At 38.6% G+C, this 21790-nt stretch overlaps 1 protein-coding gene across 1 annotated transcript in view; it reads right to left on the bottom strand.

The window, feature by feature from the left end:
- ATRNL1 (attractin like 1) overlaps nt 1-21790 on the bottom strand; it is a 766939-nt gene that overhangs the window by 125552 nt on the left and 619597 nt on the right. The window contains exon 28 of the mRNA XM_061162736.1: nt 2020-2134. Coding sequence (XP_061018719.1) covers nt 2020-2134 — 115 coding nt within the window. The remainder of the gene's footprint in view (nt 1-2019; nt 2135-21790) is intronic.

The following is a 21790-nucleotide window of genomic DNA, read 5'->3' as shown; positions in this document are numbered from 1 at the left end:
CACAGATATTCAACATAGTTCAATGTATAGTCACTGTAAACAGTGTGGTAAATTAACTCAAGGTTTTGTCTACTTTTATTAACCCTGTAGACATTTTCAGTACTCCTCCAAATGTTTGGCTTTGTGAGGACATGGGCTGTAGATTACAGAAAAGTAAGCTCTCTGCTATAGATCACAGGAGAAAATTACCTGGAAATTTAGTAGTAAGTATTTTTGTTGCTGTTTTGCTCTGTACTCTAATACTTCCAATTATTCCTTTAAGTATAGGAATACAGAGACTTATATACATAAATTCTTTTCATTTATAAAGTGAGTTTTATGATACCTATGGCTCACGCTTGTCATAAGGATCAACTGTGAAAAGTAGGAAAATACTTTGTAAAGAGTACAACACTACACGCATCTAATATAGCATTACCATTAGTAACTGTAATGCATCTGTAATATAACACAGCTGAGTTAATGGTCCCCACTGCTGTTTGACTTTTTCAAATCAGTCAAAAAGATTTCAAAGGTTAAAGGGACAGAGTATTGGCAGTTGCCTTCACTTTGCCCGTCAGTACGTCATCTTGTCAAGGATCTAGAAGAACCCTGGTGTATATGGCATAGACTTGTTTTCATTAGTGAAGTGTTTGTTTTGGACATCATCCCATCCTTGAAACAATACTTCCATTAGCTGGGCACACTACCTATAATTATCCATCTTATCTGACCAATGCCAAGCTATTCTATTTACTGCATCCCATTTACCTTGGTGGTTCTGAAAGGAGAAAGGGGAGGCACTCAACTCAACACATGAGAAGGTTTATTTCATTGAATAAAACAACTACAAATGAACTGTGGGTAGAAATTCCTACAAGATATCATCAGGTACCATAACCGACAAGTTTGGAGGTGATGGCGATCCTCTGTTGCCATACAAAAAAAATTCTAATACATGAATATCTTAAAATGTATAAGCTATAAAGTACGTAGCTTTCATTTTTGTATCTTGTTGGGTACAAACTGAGAAAGTAAGGAGCAAGGTCAGAGCTAACTAGGGAGTTAAGGAAAGAAAAATAAGCAGGGAGATGAGTTCATCATCAATTTCCATTACTGAGAACCTGCCCACATCTCTTGCACTTTATTTTACCCTTAAGGGAAATTGAAGAGAAATATAGATTTGAAATCACCCTTACCCTCAAAAAGCATCCATTTCACTAAGAGTTGTTTAGAGAAAACAATTGGGAGAAAGAACAATTAGAAACTGTGATCAGAAAGAAGAGGATATGTACAAAGAGAGAAACAGACACACTTTATGATCTAGTAACAAGTTATACTCAACATTGGGCATGTTTACAATATAGACAATGGTCAAAACAATGAGAAGATCTCTAAGAGGATACATGGAGTTACTTCAAATTTAAAATATGCTTTTTATGCAGGAAAATGAATATCAGAGGAAAAGAATGGCTGTGCTCAACTAAAGGAGAGGTCTATGAACCACCTGGCTGGTGCTGACAGCAAGAACATATCTTACATGTTCCAGGAGGGATGCATCAAGCTCTTATCCTCTGATGCCACAAAACATTCCAAATGTGCAAGTGAGTTCCTTAATTAGATTCCATATTTATGAAGCAAGCTTCTAATCATATTTATAATTTGGCAATCTATATGATACACATACTGGGAGAAAAGTAGCTACCCAAAATGGTCAAGAACTTGCTTGTCCTGCTAGCGAAAGTACTCATTGTAATTACAATGACTAACTGAAGTGTGTGTGCACATACATACGTACATGTGTATATTATATACAAATATATTAAACATGCATTTCTAAGGGAAAAACTGGCAAATCTGAATTTATAGCAAGGCAGATAGCTAGATATTTGGATAGAAGTTGTATTCTAATAAAATTTAACCATACTCTGAATTAGAACCTTGCAAATATCTTTATTGTGCTATCTGGTAGTAATGTTTATTTCTTCTGTTCCATCTACATGTTCAGCTTAACTGCTGATGGTGCCTCTTTCATCTTACCTGACTGCCCAGGCGGAGGGGCACCTGATGGCCCTCGTGGTAGACAGAGAAACACGGTCAGAACTGCAGCTCTGTTCCCAGCACAGGGTTCAATGGCTATTGGTTTGGGTGCTCCCTGAAAAAGAAAACCCATTCTAAATTTGCATTGTTTACATGATACTGTTACTCTACTTTTCTCTTACGCTTCAGGCAGCTAAAATGTACATTCCTAGTAGTTGAAGAGACACCACCTTTCAATTTTTAATAGTTTAATTGAGTATTTTATTGCAGTACTATTTTTTTTTTGGTAGTAGTGGTCATTTACATTTAGAAAACATTTTTCTTGGGACATGTTAGCATGTGTTTTTGTAATTTTTGAAAAGGACCCATTGTTTTGCTCTATTTTCATCTTTTTTTCTCTAACAGGGTTTATTTTTTAGTGAAGTAAGGTTTACAGAAAATTAAGAGGAAGCTATATTTCCATAAACCCACTGCCCCCATGCACAGCCTCCCTGATTATTAACAACCCCACTAGAGTAGCACATTTGTAAAAACTGATGAACCTAGAATGACACATCTCTAGCAACCAGAGTCCACAGTTGATGTTAGAGTTCACTCTCGGTGTTGTGTATTCCATGGGCTTGGACAGACATATGATGACATGTAATCATCACTACAGTATCATGTAGAATAGTTTTGTGTGCTCAGTCACTTCAGTCTTGTCTGGCTCTTTGAGATCCCATGGACTGTAGCCCATTAGGCTCCTCTGTCCATGGAATGCATCAGGTAAGAATACTTGCTTGAGTGGGGTGCCATGCCCTCCTCCAGGGGATCTTCCCAACTCAGGGATCAAACCTGTGTCTCCTGTGACTCCTGCATTGCAGGCAGATTCTTTACTGCTAAGCCACCAGGGACGCCCAAAGAGTAGTTTAACTGCCTTTAAAATCCTTCGTGCTCTGCCTGCAGCTCCAGGAAATTACTGATCTTTTTATTGTCTCCATAGGTTTGCATTTTCCAAAATGTCATATCATATAGTTGAAATCATACAGTATTTAGTTCTTTCACATTGACTTATTTCACTTAAAAATACACATTTAATGTTTGTGTCTTTTCAATGTTTAGTGCTCCATAATATTCCATTGTCTTGATGTATTATACTTTATTTATCTATTCAATTCCTGAAGGACATCGTGATTGCTTCCAAACTTTGGCAATGCTGAATAAAGCTGCCAAAAACATCCGTGAACAAGCTTTTGTGTGGACATAAATTCTCAACTCCTGTGGGTAAATATTAAGAAGCATGATTGCTGGATCACACAGGACCTTGTGTCATTTAACACTAAATCCTGGCACACTGTAGATGTCAACAGGCTTACATCTGAATAAATAAATGTATTTCAATATATTTGATATTTGATATGTAATCTGTGAGCCACAAAGTTGTATAACTTCTGTTGCTTTTTCACAATTGCTTCTTCTCACCAATGATAAAATAGTTTATCTAATCAAATCCAAAATATTATATCTTTAAAAATGTTTTCCCAGTTTTATTCAGACATAATTGACATAGAGCAAGACACATCTTTAATATCATTTCAGTGAAATACATATGTAATAATCACCCATCAATAGATTTTTTAATTAATTAATTAACTGTAATTTGGGCTACCCTGGGTCTTCATTGCTGCTCATGGGCTTCCTCTAATTGTGGCAAGTGGGGGCTACTCTAGTTGTAGAGTGAGGGCTTCTCATTGTGGTGGCTTCTCATTGCAGAGCACCAGCTCTAGGGCACTGGCTCAGTGTTGGCCCATGGTAAGTGGAATCTTCCTGGACCAGGGATGGAATTCATGTTCCCTGCAGGTGGACTGTAAACCACTAGACCACCAGGGAGGTCCCCACCAATGCATTTCTATTAAATAATACAACTTTCAGTTCAGTTCAGTCACTCAGTCTTTGCAACCCCAGGGACTGCAGCATGCCAGGCCTCCCTGTCCATCACCAACTCCTGGAATTTACTCAAACTCATGTCCATTGAGTCAGTGATGCCATCCAACCATCTCATCCTCTGTTGTCCCCTTCTCCTCCCGCCTTCAATCTTTCCCAGCATCAGGGTCTTTTAAAATGAGTCAGTTCTTTGCATCAGGTGGCCGAAGCATTGGAGTTTCAGCTTCAGCGTCAGTCCTTCCAATGAGTATTCAGGACTGATTTCCTTTAGGATGGACTGGTTGGATCTCCCTGCAGTCCAAGGGACTCTCAAGAGTCTTCTCCAACACCAAAGTTCAAAAGCATCAATTCTTTGGCGCTCAGCTTTCTTTACAGTCCAACTCTTATGTCCATAAATGACTATTAGAAAAACCATAGCTTTGACTAGATGGACCTTTGTTGGCGAAGTAATGTCTCTGCTTTTTAATATGCTATAACTTTAGAAATAAATGAACACAGGAAAATGATTACATGTGATGCTAGTACTTTATTAAGTACTTACTATGGATTAGGTGTTCGAAGTGCTCTATATATATTAATTTATTTAAATCTTACAACTGGATAAGATGAGAACACTGAAGCAAGAAATTAAAAAAACTTGCTCAAATTTACACAGCCAGAAAGTAGCAGGGGTGAGATTTAAACTCAGGTAGGTTGCCTCCTGAGTCAATGTTCTTAGCAACATAATGCAGTTTATCATATTGTGAATGTAGGAAAATTCATGCACCCACATACATACACACAAACACATGTGTAAGTGCACATGTGTGAACACATACAATCCATGCACACAGGTGTGAACAAAAGCACACACAGAATTTAAGTTTAAATACGATGTACTTCTGAAACAACAGAAATGTCATTTTACCTGAGGAATGCTGATTTTGGCTATTTCCCTCAAAAAGTGCAGGTGGGACATGCTTGACTTATCAAAGAAACATCTACTTATAAAGGCAAAATTAAATAGAAGATCAATGTATGGCAAAAACCACTACAATATTGTACCGTAATTAGCCTCCAACTAATTAAAAGAAAAAAAGAAAAAATACCACTACTTTAATTTTTAGAATAAATGATTTGTTTAGTCTTGGCTATTTCACTTTAAAAGTGCAGGTAAGACATGGTTGACTTATCAAAGTAACATCTATACATGAAGGCAAAATTAAATAGAAGAAAAAATACCACTGCTTTAGTTTTTAGAACAAATACCTCGTTTAGTCTTTTATTTTAAGCTGATATTTGAATTGCTCAGAAGAAATACAGACATATGTATTCATCCACCTAGAATATTTTAGAATACTGTCAGTTCCAGAAAGTTTAACGAGGCATTAAAGATAAAATATGTCCCTTTTCATGTAAAACTTAGACTGAAATTTCTGGTGACAACGGTTTTATGTGGTTATAAAGGATTTCTCCTTTATAGTGATATAAATCTCATGTTTTAAAATTATCCTCATATAGACACATTTTGGGAATTTTCGATATAAAGGTGAAAGTGGCCATGGTAATAGAAGAAAAGGGCATAAAAATCTTCCAAGAAAATGCTGTAAGCCATGTTGCAATACCTATATCAAGTTACATGGTCTATGGTTTTCCCCTTTAAAGCTTACATTTAATTTAACAGACTTATTTTTGAAAATGTTAAGCCAAAATCAGCATAAGTACATAGATATTCTTCGATGATGCAAATATTTATAGAATAGGCTTGTCATATTCCAAGAATAACAGAAAAATACTATGAATGTTTCGAACCGTGTTTCTAGGCTCCTGAAATTTATCCTAATTTAATAAATGCAAGGTATATGTAAAGGTCAATTGGTTAAAATAAACTAAGAGAAGATAGAATGAATTCATGTTTAAATGACGGTGATAAATTAGAAATACTCAAGTCCCTTTTAATACGCCTAAGAAATAATTCATCATTTCTTCCATCAGGCAAGGTTTTCTTTGCTATTTTGTTCTTAGGCACTCAATGAAAGTGAAAAAGTGAAAGTGTTAGTCAGTAAGTCGTGTCCAACTCTTTGCAACCTCATGGACTGTAGCCTGCCAGGCTCTCTCCAGGGAATTCCACAAGTAAGAATACTGGAGTGGGTTGCCATTCCCTCCTCCAGGGGATCTTCCTGATCCAGGGATCGAATTCGGGTCTCCCACACTGCAGGTGGATTCTTTACCATCTGAGCCACCAGGGAAGCCCTAAGCACTCAATAGCACTACTACTCAAAATATGCAAAGCCACGCTAAAACACTTGATTATAAAACTAAGAACGATTTCACAATTATAACACACACACACAAAACAACCACCAGTTGAGAAACAGTGCTTCTTGGTTTACAAGATTTATCAAAACAAGAAACAATTTGAGAGTACATCAGCTGATAAATAGCCCACATTTATTAAGTGCTTACAATATGCCTTGTGCATATTATGTGTTGTCAGGCTACATTTCTGCTGCTTTAAGCACTAGAAGAAAAGGTTTTAAACATCAGACGCCAAGGCCAAAAGCACCAACTGAGAGAAAAATTAGTTAAAAAAAAACAACAACGATAAATTTCAAATAGAAAATGGCTTAAATATTTAATACTTTAACACTTCAGAGTCGGCAACAGATAAAAGACAGTGTAATAAAATATCTTGACCATGGGAAAGAAATTATTTGCATAGAGGCCACTTTTGTGGAATCTTCCTTAAAATAATTCTCTCACTCTTAATTTTACTGCTATTGCACAGAAAACATTCAGAAATTTCATTATATTGATAGGCTATATGAAAGGAGATTATAATCCTATTTTAAAATCAAATTGGCTTACAACTTTATTTTTAGCTATAAAATTTTCATAAAAGGATATTAGCAAAAATATGAATTATTCATTATGTTTAAAATATTAGTGACTAGCACAGCTCCTTGACACGTCTGGCAGGAATTCGTATAATTAAAAAAATTATTTCCAAAGACTCTGTGGCAAATAATACTTTCATAAAGTATTTTAAGCAAAAAAGAAAAACACGTTATAGCACTTGAGTTTTGCAACAGAAAATAGCAAAACCCCCTGAATGATATTTCTGATACCTTGAGGTTTGTCAGTTGTTTAGCAATAAATACATAGCCATGAATCAAAATCACTTCACAATGACTAACATGTTCACTGAACTGTGCAATTTATCATACATTTTCCATGGCTGCCTTTGAAAGAGATAAGGCATGAGTTTGTTTGCCCACAGCACCCAGCAACTGTGATTTACTTCTAGGCATTTTCATATTTGTTGTACCGGAAGAACCAGGCATTAGACCGTGCCAGAAAACATCACTGACAGTTATGTAATTAGCAGTCCTTGTTTATTAAGCACGCGGAGCTTTTACAAAAGACTTGTTTTGTTCACAGCAGTTATTTCTGAAACTATTGTACTCATATCTTCAAGTTCTTGCTTTTTTTTGGAGCAATTCTAAAACTCTTTCCGTTTTTGAGCTATCAAAGACCAGCAAGTTACCAGGGAAGCTTCTGAAATCATAAGAATTTTCAAGATTACAGTCCTTAAAACTTCCAGTAACATATTCTGAAACAGAAACCACCTTGGGAACCCGGGGTCTGTCCTGGAAAACTGCTGCTACAAGAACCCCTGGGCGTTTAAGAAGACTTGAGTGGGCAAAGAGTGAGTGAAGGGGGACGTGGTGACTTATAGAAATCACACTGAAGCCCATCACTGGAAACTAACCCCAGAAGCTGAGATTTTGAGAGAATTATATGTAACTGATGGAATAGGAAGTGGCTACCCACTCCAGTATTCTTGCCTGGAAAATCCCATGGACAGAGGAACCTGGCGGACTACAGTCCATGGAGTTGCAAAGAGTCAGACGTGATTGAGCATGCACGCATACATAACTCAATCACTTTCCTATACACCTGAAGCACTGTAAATCAACTATGCTTCATTAAAAAAATAAAATAGAAAACAAAAACAAAACTTTCAATACTGCCAAAGCAGGGCTTGCCAACTCAAATTACTTCAAGGAACAGCTCACATTTATTAAGTGCTTATAATATGCCTTAAGCTATGCCAAATGTTTACATGGGTTTAATCCTACCCCAAGAGGTAGGGGCTATTCCCATTTGATAAATTGTGACACTGAAGCTGAAAGAGTTTACATAACATAACTAAGGTTGCAGACCTAACAGTGAACAAGCCAGGATTTGGAAAAATGTAGTCTATCTTCCGACCTTGTATGCCTAACCATTATGCACACTGCCTGTAATAGGTAAGAAGACTGTCTTAACGTGTAGAGTAAGACAGTTAAAAGTGATGGGCACTGCAGTGAACTGGAAAGTACAAGATTTATTTAAAACATTCACCCTCAAAAACTTTGCTGCCAAAAAAAATAGTCTATGTGTTAAAATGGGCTGAGAGCCACCACTTTGTAAAATGGAATTCAAGATGTCACTTCAGAGTTGCCAAGCTCTTGTGTCTACCCACTCACCAAATTTCATCTTTTATTCTGCACAAGCACCGTGTTTTCGTCAATGTAAGTGCTTACTCTTTAATATTCACACCCAGCGTTTCCAGAATCTGTTCCTTCTTCATTCATAATATTCCTACTGTCCAGGAGATCCTTCCTATAGATCTCTAACTTTCCTAAAATTATACATCCCTCAGAGACAACTCATGCATGAAGTTTCCTCTGGTCTGAGGTATGTAGTCTCTCCCTCCTTAGTTCTTTAATTGTTATGGCCCTTTTCATTTTTCGAATGACACTTAGGCAAGTGTATTGTCTTCCCACTGGAACAAGCTCCTTGAGGGCAGGTCCAATTTCTTATTCATGTCTATTGACCTTGTACTCACTTCCTCTCTTTGAAAAGCATAAGCACAGTGCCTGTGTTACCTTTTGGGGATAGTTGCTTACCAATATTATAGTAAAAGATTGATCCCAATCTTAGAAGATTTATAAGATAAATAAGATTTATAATCTTATAATAATCATAACATTTTTTCCCAATCTTTTAGTAAAAGTATAGGTATTGATGTACATGTTGCATATCTCTATTAGGTTCCTGCTCTTCCAAGGCAGATATCAAGTTAGACTCTTTTCTTTGCCTTACCTAAAATATCCAATGGGGTGGTGGTGGTGGAGTGGGGGTGGGGGGAGGTTTCCCCATGGCACAGTTGTAAAGAATCCACCTGCCAATGCAGGAGATGTAGGTTAGACCCCTGGGTCAGGAAGATTCCTTGGAGTAGGAAGTGGCCACCCATTCCAGTATTCTTGCCTGGGAAATCATATGGACAGAGGAGCCTGGCGGGCTACAGTCCATGGGCTCACAAAGAATTGGACATTACCGAGTGACTCGGCACACACACAGCATCTAATGGAATGCATTTTTACAAATGGTAAGTGAGTCAATAAATGAAAGAATACATGGAATCTTCACACGGTGAGATAACTGGTGGGCGTGACTCAGTTTCTATCCAAATTATGAAATATTAAAGGGATAAAATAAAACACTGAAAAAGAATATTAGCTAACATTTACTGAGTACTTACTAGGAGCCAAGAGCTGTGCTAAGCACTATGTTTGATTATTGTCTTATTTCCTACTTTATACAGATGAATGAATTGAAATTCAGAGAAGTCAGATAATATTCTCAGGGTGACATAGCTAGAGAGTGGCAGGTTCAGGATTGGAACCCAGGTCTCTTTAATTATAGTATCTTGACTCTTCACCTCTGTATGATACTGTTAAAAAATATAGCTCAGGAAGTCAAGAAGTTTCTCATTCTCTCAGCTTGACTATTAATAGGAGGAATCAACTTAAGATATCATATATAAAAATTATATGTGTATATCTGCCCCATTTCTGAGCAGGGCTCAGAACACTTGAGTTCTAGAACCAGTTCTGCCAGTATCTAGTTGTGTGATCCTGGGCTTATTACTGAGTCCAATTTTCCCAAGTGGAAAATGAACAAGTAGGCTGGATGATTTTAGGATCTCTTTAACATTCTGTGACTATGATTTATGGACAACCTTCAGAATGTGTGACATAACAATATCTAACACTTACTCTAAGTACAGTGAAATTTGAAATTTCCAATCTTTAGTAATATTTTTTCCTGTTCAGGTACTTTAAATGACACATCTAATTTTTAAAGCACATTATTATACATATGATGAATACATCATATATTACTAAATGGCCACCATCACATGCCAGAAAAGCAATTAGAAAATTGAATCAAGGAATTAAGGATTAATGTGGATATGTTATACCTGTCAGCAGTAATAAGTGTTTTGACAAGGGCAGAATAAAGTCTGACAGTATGCACAAATACTAATCTGATATATGAGTGAAATATTAAAAATGCAAACAACTGCACATTAATCACTCTAACATTTCCCTATTAGAACACTTTTAATGCTATTCTTATCCAAATCTATTTATAAATAAAAATGAGCCTTTCTCAACAGCTTGCACAAGTTGGTATTTGCAGTTTAATGAGTATTTATATTGATATAAAATTTAGTTTTTAGTCACATTAGTAGAATTAATTTAATGAACATACAATTAAGTCAGCCTGATGGTCTGGCTCACAGCTGATCAACTGTGTTGATTCTATAGGATTAACAAATGCCAAGATTCCAGATCTCAGAAACAGATTCTCTGATTTTGTTGTTTAGACTTGAGAGAAAACCAAAAGTAAAAATCATATTCTCTCCTTATTTACCATTTGCATGAAATGATAAAGGAAAAAAACACATTAGCTAGCTTTACTTGCTAGGAGAATAATTCACATTAATAAAAGAAATTAAGCTAATGGACACTCTCAAAACCAGGCTTAAACTGCATTAGAAGAAAATTCAAAGAGAATAAGGTATTACATGTGGGAATAGGTGAAGGAATAAAATATAATTCACAGAATCAGTATGCTGCTCATGCAGTTCCAAAGATATTCCTATCATAAGCTTAATTTTCATATCATACCAAATATTTTGTCCTTTGTTAAAATGTCTCTATGTTCAATCTCTGTTCATAATCTCACTACACACACATATGCACACACACACTTATACACACATTTTAAGGTTTATATCTAACGTAAAATATAGAGTTTAACTGAGGTTTACTGTTATTTTAATTGTGTGGCACTGATTTGGGGAGCAAATAGGCTAGATTATGATAGCGGTTATTTTGTTACTTGTTTTTTCACAGGTATTTAGGTCCCCCAAAGTCAAGATATTATCTCTTTTTGAAATATGATAAAGTCATGCTTTGCCCCTGAGTTGGTCAATACACAGGCATGTAAATAGGGGGTGATTTTGAACAGATTATCTTTAAAAGTTGATTCCTGGTAGTAGTTTTTAAAAATTTTAAATATATTATCTATTAAATAATTGCCATAATTAGATTTTTTACAGCCTGTACTTTTCTTCATAGCTCTGTGCATAAAGTAACCTAACCATTATACTTCATGTATTAATTTCAAAACTGGGACCATCCTTTCTGACCTCAGAAAGTACTGCTAAGTATGAGACAAATGTGTCTGCCAAATCAACTGGCCTCCCAACTTGTTTCAGCCCACCCTGTGCTCCTGTTTAGGCTATTTCATCCACCCAGACTGCTTGCCAACATCCATTATTTGCACATGATTCAGCTCAAAACTCTCAATCTCCAAGAAGCCATCCCGGGTCATTTCAGGCCATTCTGGCACCTTCTCACTCTACTCTATCTCAATAATTAGAAGTTATTTTTCCTATTGTAACCACAGACAGCAAGTGAAATGTAGTGGTTAAGAGAACAACTGTTAGCAACCACTGCCTGGGTTCAAGTCACTGAACCTCTGTGCCTCAAGTTTCTCAGCTATAAAATGGAGCTAACTATCCTTCCGCATGGGGCTTCCCAGGTGGCTCAGTGGTAAAGAACTTGCCTGCCAATGCAGGAGACATAACAGACGTGGGTTTGATCCCTGGGTTGGGAAGATACCCTAGAGGAGGCAATGGCAACCCACTCCAGTATTCTTGTCTGGAGAATTCCATGGACAGAGGAGCCTGGGGGGTTACAGTCCATGGGGCTGCAAAGAGTCAGACATGACTGAGCGCACACACATACCTTCCTCATAGTGTTGTTATGAGGATTAAAGGTTATATATTATATACATATAGAATGTATATTATATACAGATAAGATATATGAATTTTGTGTGTATACACACACACACACACACACACACACACACACATACACTGGAGAAGGGAATGGCAACCCACTCCAGTACTCTTGCTTGGAGAATTCCATGGATGGAGGAGGCTGGTGGGCTGTAGTCCACGGGGTTGCAAAGAGTCAGAATGACTGAGTGACACACACACACACACACACACACACGTATCTCACAGTACTTGATAAAAGTCAGCTATTATTATTATGATGCCATTCTGCCCACTTCCCATTTTGCTTTATTATTATTTTCTGTCCCATTAAAGAATATGCTCAACTCAAAAGTAAACTCTCTAGAGGCAGATACCATATTTTTAAAAGCTCTGTTAATGGCTTGAAATTAATTAATTAAGACATTAAGTCTCCAAGACAATTCTATTGTGGACTTCTAGGGTGGGAAAAATCTGATCTCAGTGCCCAATTTCCCACCTGTGTCATATCAACACTGTTTCTGTATACCTGCCCATTTTTTTCATTTTAGTTCTCTGCTTTTATTGCGGACTCCGATCTGACTGTGAGCATTATGTGCTACATAGAGTAAACTTGTCCTTGGCATCTAAGACTGTGTGTTCAATAAATATTTCATGGATAAATGAGTATTTGATTTTTCTTTTCCAAATTGAGTACAAGCTAAATCTCTAAAAGTTGTGACAAAAAAGTTATAAAGAGAAGCTTAGTCTACAGCAAATAGATATAAAATCAGGAGGAACTTAGAAAATCAAGATTTTGGTATTACCCTCTGTGTGTTTTGATCCTTTCCAAAACACATTATATCATAAATGCAAGATGTGACCTCGGTCATGCAGCAGATAGATCAATTTAATTTAAAAGGTAAGTGTGTGGGACTTCTCTAGTGGTCCAGTGGTTAAGACTCTGCACTCCCAATGCAGGGGCCGGGGTTCAATCCCTGGTCAGGGAGCTAGGAGCCCACATGCTTCACCGTGAGCAAAACAAAAGAAAACCAAAGGTAAATGTGTTACGATCCCTACTGGCACATGGGGGTATAGCAAGGCACAGGCAGGGTGCCTGCCCTGGCAAAGTTTTCTTCCGGACAGTGGGACTGGGGGCATCTAAGACTATGTCAGAGCTAAATGCATTCACAGAGTTATGGGGGTAGGAGTGGAGGGAGAAGGAGGATTTGAGTAATTCTCTGGGGAAGGACCTGACCTTGCAGAGGATGACTTTGAAGGATGGAGCATTCTGATAGAAGGAAAAGCATGAATGCAGAGGCATAAAGGCACATAACTTGTTTGGGAAACTACTAGAAATTCATGGTGGGTTCAGCCTCGGAAGTGCTGAGTAGATCAGGACAAGAGGAGATCAGAGAGGAAAGCAGGGTCCTCAGTGAAACAGGATTCTCATCAGCCCCTTCACATCCTTCCTGGTCAAGACTGAGATTATCAACAGCTGCTTACAAAGTTATACCTAGATGCTCAGATTGAAAGTGACGAGTGCAGAACACAGTGGGCCTCTGTGCAGCCTTCACCAAGACCTGCTGCAAATCGTCCCCAGTGGACACCCACAAACTTCTCTTTCTCAGGAACTCACAATGCTTTTTTTATTAAACTATTGTTCACATCTGTGATATCAATTAATTAAACTATTGTTCACATCTGTGATACCATGTGAACATGAAAACATTTATTTCTGAAACTTCAATCATAAGACTAAATCAAGAAGCTCTGCAAAAACTAGCCGTCAGCAGAAAAAATAAAAGTGCAGACATGGCAATATTCTTAGTGAGGAATCAAATGTTAATAGATCCAGCATAATAAATGAATTTCTAGTATGATGATTATTATACCAATCACAGCCTATTATAAGTAAGGAAAGCATGGACAAAAGTCTGAATGAAAGATCTTACCTCACTGGTTATGAAAACATGTATGTAATTAAAATACAGCAAAACCTACCTAAATCTGTAAGGGAATGAGTCATTCTGGATGACAGATTTTTTTCCAAAAAGTTGAACATTAGCCCTATAAAGACTTTGTTATTTTAGGGTTTTTTTTTTTAAGTAAGGGTGAAGTCTCTTAAAATAAATATCCATTTCTCTGCTTCTCAATCAGACTATAATATACTATAGGGAATTTAACACTATCTCCATGTCCCATGGTCACTATTATGAGTATAAATTTCCATAATACACCGAGGATACATGGAGTTGCAAATATATGTACGAATATGTACGTTTAATGAATTGAGGCCCGAAACCACAAATCTCCTGAAAGAGAATAGGTAGAACATTCTTTCACATAAATCATAGCAGTATTTTTTGGAATCTGTCTCCTAAAGCAAAAGTAAACAAATGAAACCTAATTAAACTTAAAAGCTAGGAAACCACTGACAAAAATGAAAAGACAGTCTACTGAATGGGAGAAAATATTTGCAAATGATGACCAATGATGCTGAAGCTCCAACAGTTTGGCCAAAGGATACGAAGAGCCGACTCACTGGAAAATACCCTGATGCTGGGAAAGACAGAATAGGAAGAGAAGGGGATGACAGAGGATGAGATGGTTGAATGGCATTACTGGCTCAGTGAACATGAGTTTGAGCAAACTCCAGGGGATAGTAAAGGACAGGGAAGCCTGGTGTGCTGTATTCCATGGGGTCACAAACAGCTGGACAGGACTTAGCACCTAAATAATAAACAAATTGGGGTTAATTGTCCAAAATATGTAAATATCTCATACAATTCAATATAAAAAACCATCTGATTAAAAAATGAACAGACCTGAATAGAAATTTTTTCAAAGAAGTTATACAGATGGCCAGTAGGCATTTAAAAAAAAATGCTCAGTGCTAAACATCAGAGAAATGCAAATCAAAGCCACGATGAGATATCACTTCACACCTGTCAAAATAACTATCATCAGAAAGTCTACAAATAACAAATGTTGGCAATAATGTGGCGAAAGGGAACCATAATACACTGTTAGTACAACTGTAAATTGGTGCAGCCACCATGGAAAACAGTATGAAGATTACTTAAAAAGCTAAAAATAAAACTACTATGCTGCTGCTGCTGCTGCTAAGTCACCTCAGTCGTGTCCAACTCTGTGCAACCCCATAGACGGCAGCCCACCAGGCTCCCCCATCCCTGGGATTCTCCAGGCAAGAACACTGGAGTGGGTTGCCATTTCCTTCTCCAATGTATGAAAGTAAAAAGTGAAAGTGAGGTCACTCAGTCGTGTCCGACTCTTAGCGACCCCATGGACTGCAGGCTACTAGGCTCCTCCATCCACGGGATTTTCCAGGCAAGAGTACTGGAGTGGGGTGCCATTGCCTTCTCCAAAAACTACTATATGATCCAGCAATTCTTTATCAGCTGAGCTACCAGGGAAGCCCCCAGCAATTTCAATGTTGGGTATATATGAAGAAGGCAAACACTACACTGAAAAGATACATTCACCCAATGTTCATTGCAGTATAATTTATAATAGCCAACATATGGAAGCAACCTAAGTATCCACCAACAGATGAAGAGATAAAGAAGATGTGATATTTATATAATATGTACATATATACATACACATAGACAACAATGGAATATTACTTAGCCATAAAAAAGAGTAAATTCCGCCATTTGCAACAACATAGATAGATGTAGAAGATATTAGGCTTAGTGAAATAAGTCAGACAAGGACATACTGTACAGCACAGGGAAATACAGCCACTATTTTTTTAATAACTTTAAATGGAATATAATTTATAAAAATATTAAATCAATGTGCATTTGAAACTAAAATTGTTTCAATATGTACATTATAGGGCTTCCCAAGTGACACTTGTGGTAAAGAACATGCCTGCCAATACAGGAGACATAAGAGACGTGGGTTCAATCCCTGGGTCGGGAAGATCCCCTGGAGGAGGGCATGGCAAGCCACTCCTGTATTATTGGCTGGAGAATCTTATGGACAGAGGAGCCTGGCAGGCTACAGTCCATAGGGTCGTAAAGAGTAGGACATGACTGAAGTGACTTAGCACACACACACACATGCACATTACAACTATAGTCCTAGGAATTTCTTTTCTTTCTAAGAAGCTACTAATGCAGAGCTTGCTGTTTATTTCGGAGAAGGCAATGGCAACCCACTCCAGTACTCTTGCCTGGAAAATCCCAGGGATGGAGGAGCCTGGTGGGCTGCAGTTCATGGGGTCGCTAAGAGTCGGACACGACTGAGCGACTTCACTTTCACTTTTCACTTTCATGCATTGGAGAAGGAGATGGCAACCCACTCCAGTGTTCTTGCCTGGAGAATCCCAGGGACGGCGGAGCCTGGCGGCGGAGCCTGGTGGGCTGCCGTCTATGCGGTTGCACAGAGTCGGACACGACTGAAGCGACTTAGCAGCAGCAGCAGCTGTTTATTTGTCCCCTTATATTAACATAAAGGCAACCTAAAGACCACACAGCTACCAGTGAGTAACATGGCCACTTTTCTATAAAACCTATCAATAATGTGAACATTAAAGTGATCTTCTTCTCAAGGGGTTTTCTCATCCTCCCCAACATCTTTCTACCTGCTGCTATCCATGTGCTGGGACCTGTCAGCACCTTTCAAAGCACTGCCTACATCACCGATCCCAAGATCACAGACATCTTGACAGTTCGTAAAAATCCTTGTATGTCACTTGAAGTTTGCGGGCACAGTAGTCTTTCTAATTTTGAGAATTCTGACAATAGTGTTTGGGAATAATCTTATCATAGAGTCTTGAAGGATTTCTTCAGGCCCAAATGACTACCAAATAAGAAACAGGCTTGAATCCAAATCTTATGGGACCTTGGGCAAGTTATTTAACTTTGCCTCAGCTTTGTCAACAGAAATTAGAATTTATAAACATCAATCCTGTAAGGTTACTTTGAGGATTATAAAAGATAATATATGAATAAGGGCTTTTAACACAGTGCCCGACAAAACACTAGATGTTTAAATTTTTATATTAAGTCACATCACTTGAGATGTAACTTTTGTTCATCAAAACCAATTGAATATCTGCCATTTTTATCTGGTCCCACCTTAATCCTTCCCTTCCCCTTCATTTCCGTGATACATGGTAGGGCAGTGTGTGCATGCATGTTAGGCTGCTTCAGTTGTGTCTGACTCTTTGCCACCCTGTGGACCACAGCCTGCCAGGCTCCTCTGTCCATGGGATTCTCCAGGCAAGAGTAATGGATTGGGTTGTCATTTCCTCCTCCAGGGGATCTTCCTGACTCAGGATCAAACCCGCATCTCTTGTATCTCCTGCATTGGCAGCTAGATTCTTTACCACTGGAGCATCTGGGAAGCCCCAGTAGGGCAATAAGGGAGGTTTATTATCCAGATTTTTTTTTTAATCTTTTCCTCCTGAGACTTTCATTTGCTCAAACTTGGTTCCAAGTATGGGGCCAGTGTTATAGGTATCTGTGCATTAAAGGTGGAACCAAGCTCCAAGTTTTTTTTAGAGAAGATGATAATTCATTGAGGCAAGTGGTGAAAAGTTCAGAGGGAAAAAGCACACACAAAAGATAAAGATTCCCTGAAAACTTTCTTAAACAGCAAAAAGAAAACTATCTTATAATGGACATATGTAGAAATGATTCCTAAGTGTGCTTTTATATGTCTGTGTAGCCTGAGAAGCTTCTTCACCCATCATTATTTACTGGATTAAAACTTCTTTAATTTTATAATCAAGAGGGCTGAGAAGAAAAATGAGAGGAAAGTGGGTGCTTTTAGGCAGAAGATGCTTTTAGCAGGACCATGGGGCCCTCAAGCAGACATCCTGGTCATTCCCAGGCTCTCTGGAACTCACAGGATAGGCCTGCAGCTCCATCTGTGACCTGAGATATATGGACTCCTTGTGGGACCATACTAAATATATCTGCATTCTTTTTGGCTTTTTCCTCTAATGATTTGATTGTGTGAACTCAACAACCTCATCAGAGCTTGCTTTGGAAAATGAAGTATGTAAAAGTGAATAAAATCTCTCTCCAAATCTATTCCGCCCCCCAAAGCTCCTTTCTCAGTACAACTAAAAGTTAATGGTCAGAATCTGTGTAATGATCCTTCCTCTAGTTTTACTTACGCTGCTCTACCAATTCCCTCTTGGTCTTTCTAATTATCTAATTGATTAAGCCTTTGAGAAGCCTTCTGTCACTGGGTGTGGCCCACTGCACACAACTGTCTCACTGTATTTTCTTCAAAATGAAGAGCAGGCTAATTAAAACACTCACAGCACAAATAAAGGTACCAACAAAGAGGCAAACCTTGTCTCCGTCCTCACTTGGTCTTTGTAGTGGCCTGAAGAGTATCCTCTCTCATAGTCCATGCCTGCCTGGAACCTCAGGGTATGTGTGTGTGTGTGCGTGCTCAGTCGTGTCTGACTCTTTGTGACCCCATGGAATGTGGCCCACCAGGCTCCTCTGTTCATGGGATTTTCCAGGCAAGAATACTGCAGTGGGTGGTCATTTCCTACTGCAGGAGATCTTCCCAACCCAGGGATTGAACTTGTGCCTCTTGTGTACCCTGCGTTATCAGGTGGGTTCTTTACCACTGAGCCACCTGGGGAGTCACAGAATGTGACTTTATTTGGAAATAGGGCCTTTGTACATGTAGTGAGTTAAGATGAAGTCAAGCTGGATTAGGATGGACCTGGTGTCCTTATAAAAAAAAGAAGAGGCCATACGGAGGCTACATAGAGAAGAAAACTCCATGTGGATCCAGTGGCAGAGACTGGGGTGATGTATCTACAAGCCAAGAAATGACAAGGCTTGTCAGTAACTACCAAAAAGACTAGGAGAAAGGCAGGGAACAAACCCTCCCTCAGGGCCTCCTTAAGGAATCAACCCTGTCAAAAGCTTAATTTTAGACTTCTGGCCTCCACAGCCATGAGAGGAAATATTCCTGTTGTCTGAAGTCACCATGTCTCTGGTAATTTCTTATGGTAGCTCCAGGAAACAAACATAATTTCTGCAGTCACAATCTGAACCCTGACTGGATGGTCAGAGACTAGTCATGGGTTGCTACCTTTTCCCTTTGTTTTGGAAGTGATTATGGGGTATAACACTGGAACTCTGACAAATACTGATCCCTCAGGGCATTTCCGCTATTTAGAGGTCGTTCAAGCTACTTTCATTTGAGGAAGAAGGTACATATCACACGGTGTGGCAAATGTCAATGGGAAAATTCATTAGGTTATGGGAGTTTGGTGATCATCATAAAATTGATGACATTCATAAAATTGGAAACAGTCATAATAATTGTTCCTCAGAATGTAGACAGAGTATATGTTGTATGTCAAGGTTTCCTAGGAAACAGATTCTGAAACTCCAAGAGTTGTGCGCATGAAGTTTCCTGGAAAGAACCCTCGGGAACAACATCTGTGTGGGATGATGGAGGCAGAAATGGGCAGAAGGAAAGGTTCATCTGTGATGTATTTGCAACAGAGGCCTCTCTGCAACAGAGGGGTGGTCCTTTAAAGCTGTATCAAATTGAGGCAAGAGGCCAAGCCTCTGAACCTCCCAATGGATACAGGTTGTCCCCAGGGAGGTGGCATAACATTGGGCAAGGCAGCCTGTTTCAGCAGAGGGTGACTCAGCTGTGAGTTGTGAAAACAGGAGGCTCAGTCCTGAAGTGTGTCCCAGCCCCAACACTGTATTCATACTTCAAATAAAAAATGGCCTTGTTAGCTCAGAAAGTGACTTTGGCCAGACCCATCCATGATACATTATGGCACAGATAAGATTATTGGATGTGCACACTTTTGCTTCTTCTGGGGTGGAGCTGCTTTATTATTGCCATCACTAATCTTCCTATAAGGATGCTCATTCCTCAGAGCCATGATTTCCCTCTTTAATTTTCCTACCTTGGCCAGCAACTCTGATAGTTATTTTTCTCTTCAAGAAAAAGGGCAAAAATTATGATCTCAGCGCTAAGTCTATGGCTAGGTCAATAGTCTAAAGAACTGAGTAAGCATGGCTTACAGCGCTAAGTCTATGGCTAGGTCAATAGTCTAAAGAACTGAGTAAGCATGGCTTACCCTTCACATTTATTCTGCAAATGACTCAACGCATCTTAGATTTTGTGAAGTCATGAAGCTTCCAGAGAAAGAGGTCATCTTTATTTTGCATGCAGGCACAGTGGAAGATGAGATAATTAATCAATAAAACTGAAATTTTATAAGTCATCAAAAGGAATGGCAGAGAAGATACCAATTTCTTCTTTTTGCACTGCTAAGTCATATTCTCTTCTGGTAAACTGCAAATTTATATGGCTTTTCTCTAATAACAATAATGGCAACTATTATTCACTGAGTCCTTATTATTTATTGAGCACTCCCTAAGGCAGAGGGAGTAAGTGGGAATAAAAAGCAATTACTGGACACTCTGCTAAATACTAATATACACAGTAGCAAGATTTACAAACTTTTTGAACCCAGAGTATATGCAAGTGATACTTGGTTGTTAAAAAAATATTTCTATAAACAAACTAAATCCTTTGGGGAGAATGCTTCTATCAGTATCTTTAAGATAAAGATTAGCTCCTATCATAGTAAGGCAAGATGATACACACCAAGGTAGACAACATAAACTTGAGGATGAACAGAAGGTACTAGGGTGAGGTATCAGGTCACAAAACTGTAGGACTACAATGCAGACATCCAACTAGAGAAATAACAAGGATGATGCTTGCTTAATACCCATTTCAAACCTAACACTAGCTCCATATCTCCTGGCAGTCTCTTTCTGTTCAATGCTTCATTCTGTTCAATGCAAGCAGAAACTGATCATATGACCTAATTTAACTGATGACAGTTTCATTTCTCAGGCTAAGAATAAAGAAGCTGATATTCTGGTCTGGTTCTGAACAACAGAGACTTAAACAGGAATGACAAGAACTTTCAAAAGCATGATAGCACTCTTTGAGATGTAAATATTGAGCAAAAGCAATTCATTCATCTTACAGGTACTTTTTAAACACACACTTGAAGTAGGACTGTTCCAGGTATGAGGCATAGAACACTGAACAAGACAGGTAGGATATTCCCCTTCATAGAAGAATCTAAAATATGGCTCAAGGGATAGGAAGGTTTAAAATCTGTCATTTAAAATACAACAAATGACAGTGTAAATACAATTTAAAATACAATAAATGAAAGGATTAAAAAAGGACTTTTGTGTTTCTCATGGATGACGATAAGATACGCAATAGCACATATCCACAGACTCAACAGACCTCCTGGGGGAGCAAGCAAAGATGTAGGAATGGAGGGACGTGACAAGAGAGCTGGCTCCTGGGAATCTGAAAGGGAAAGTGAAAGCCCGTCAGTTGCGTCCTACTCTTTGTGACCTGCAAGGCTCCTCTGTCCATGGAATTCTCCAGGCAAGAACGTTGGAGTGGGTAGCCTATCCCTTCTCCAGGGGAATCTTCCTGACCCAGTAATCAAACTGGGGTCTCCTGCACTGCAGGCTGATTCTTTACCAGCTGAGCTACCAGGGAAGCCCGAGAGCAAATGTTTTAACTCTAGGTAGAAAAACGGTTAGTTACAGGCAAGTCCATTTCAGTGTAAGAATGAAGAGCCCCGGAGATTGGGCAGGGCACAGCTGCGGGGAATCACTCCATGAGATATAGTTG

Source organism: Dama dama, chromosome 15, assembly GCF_033118175.1.
Source record: "Dama dama isolate Ldn47 chromosome 15, ASM3311817v1, whole genome shotgun sequence".
NCBI classification, from domain to species: Eukaryota; Metazoa; Chordata; class Mammalia; order Artiodactyla; family Cervidae; genus Dama; species Dama dama.
The sequence above is the reverse complement of the archived record's forward strand: the minus strand, read 5'-3'. Positions and strand labels throughout refer to the sequence as shown.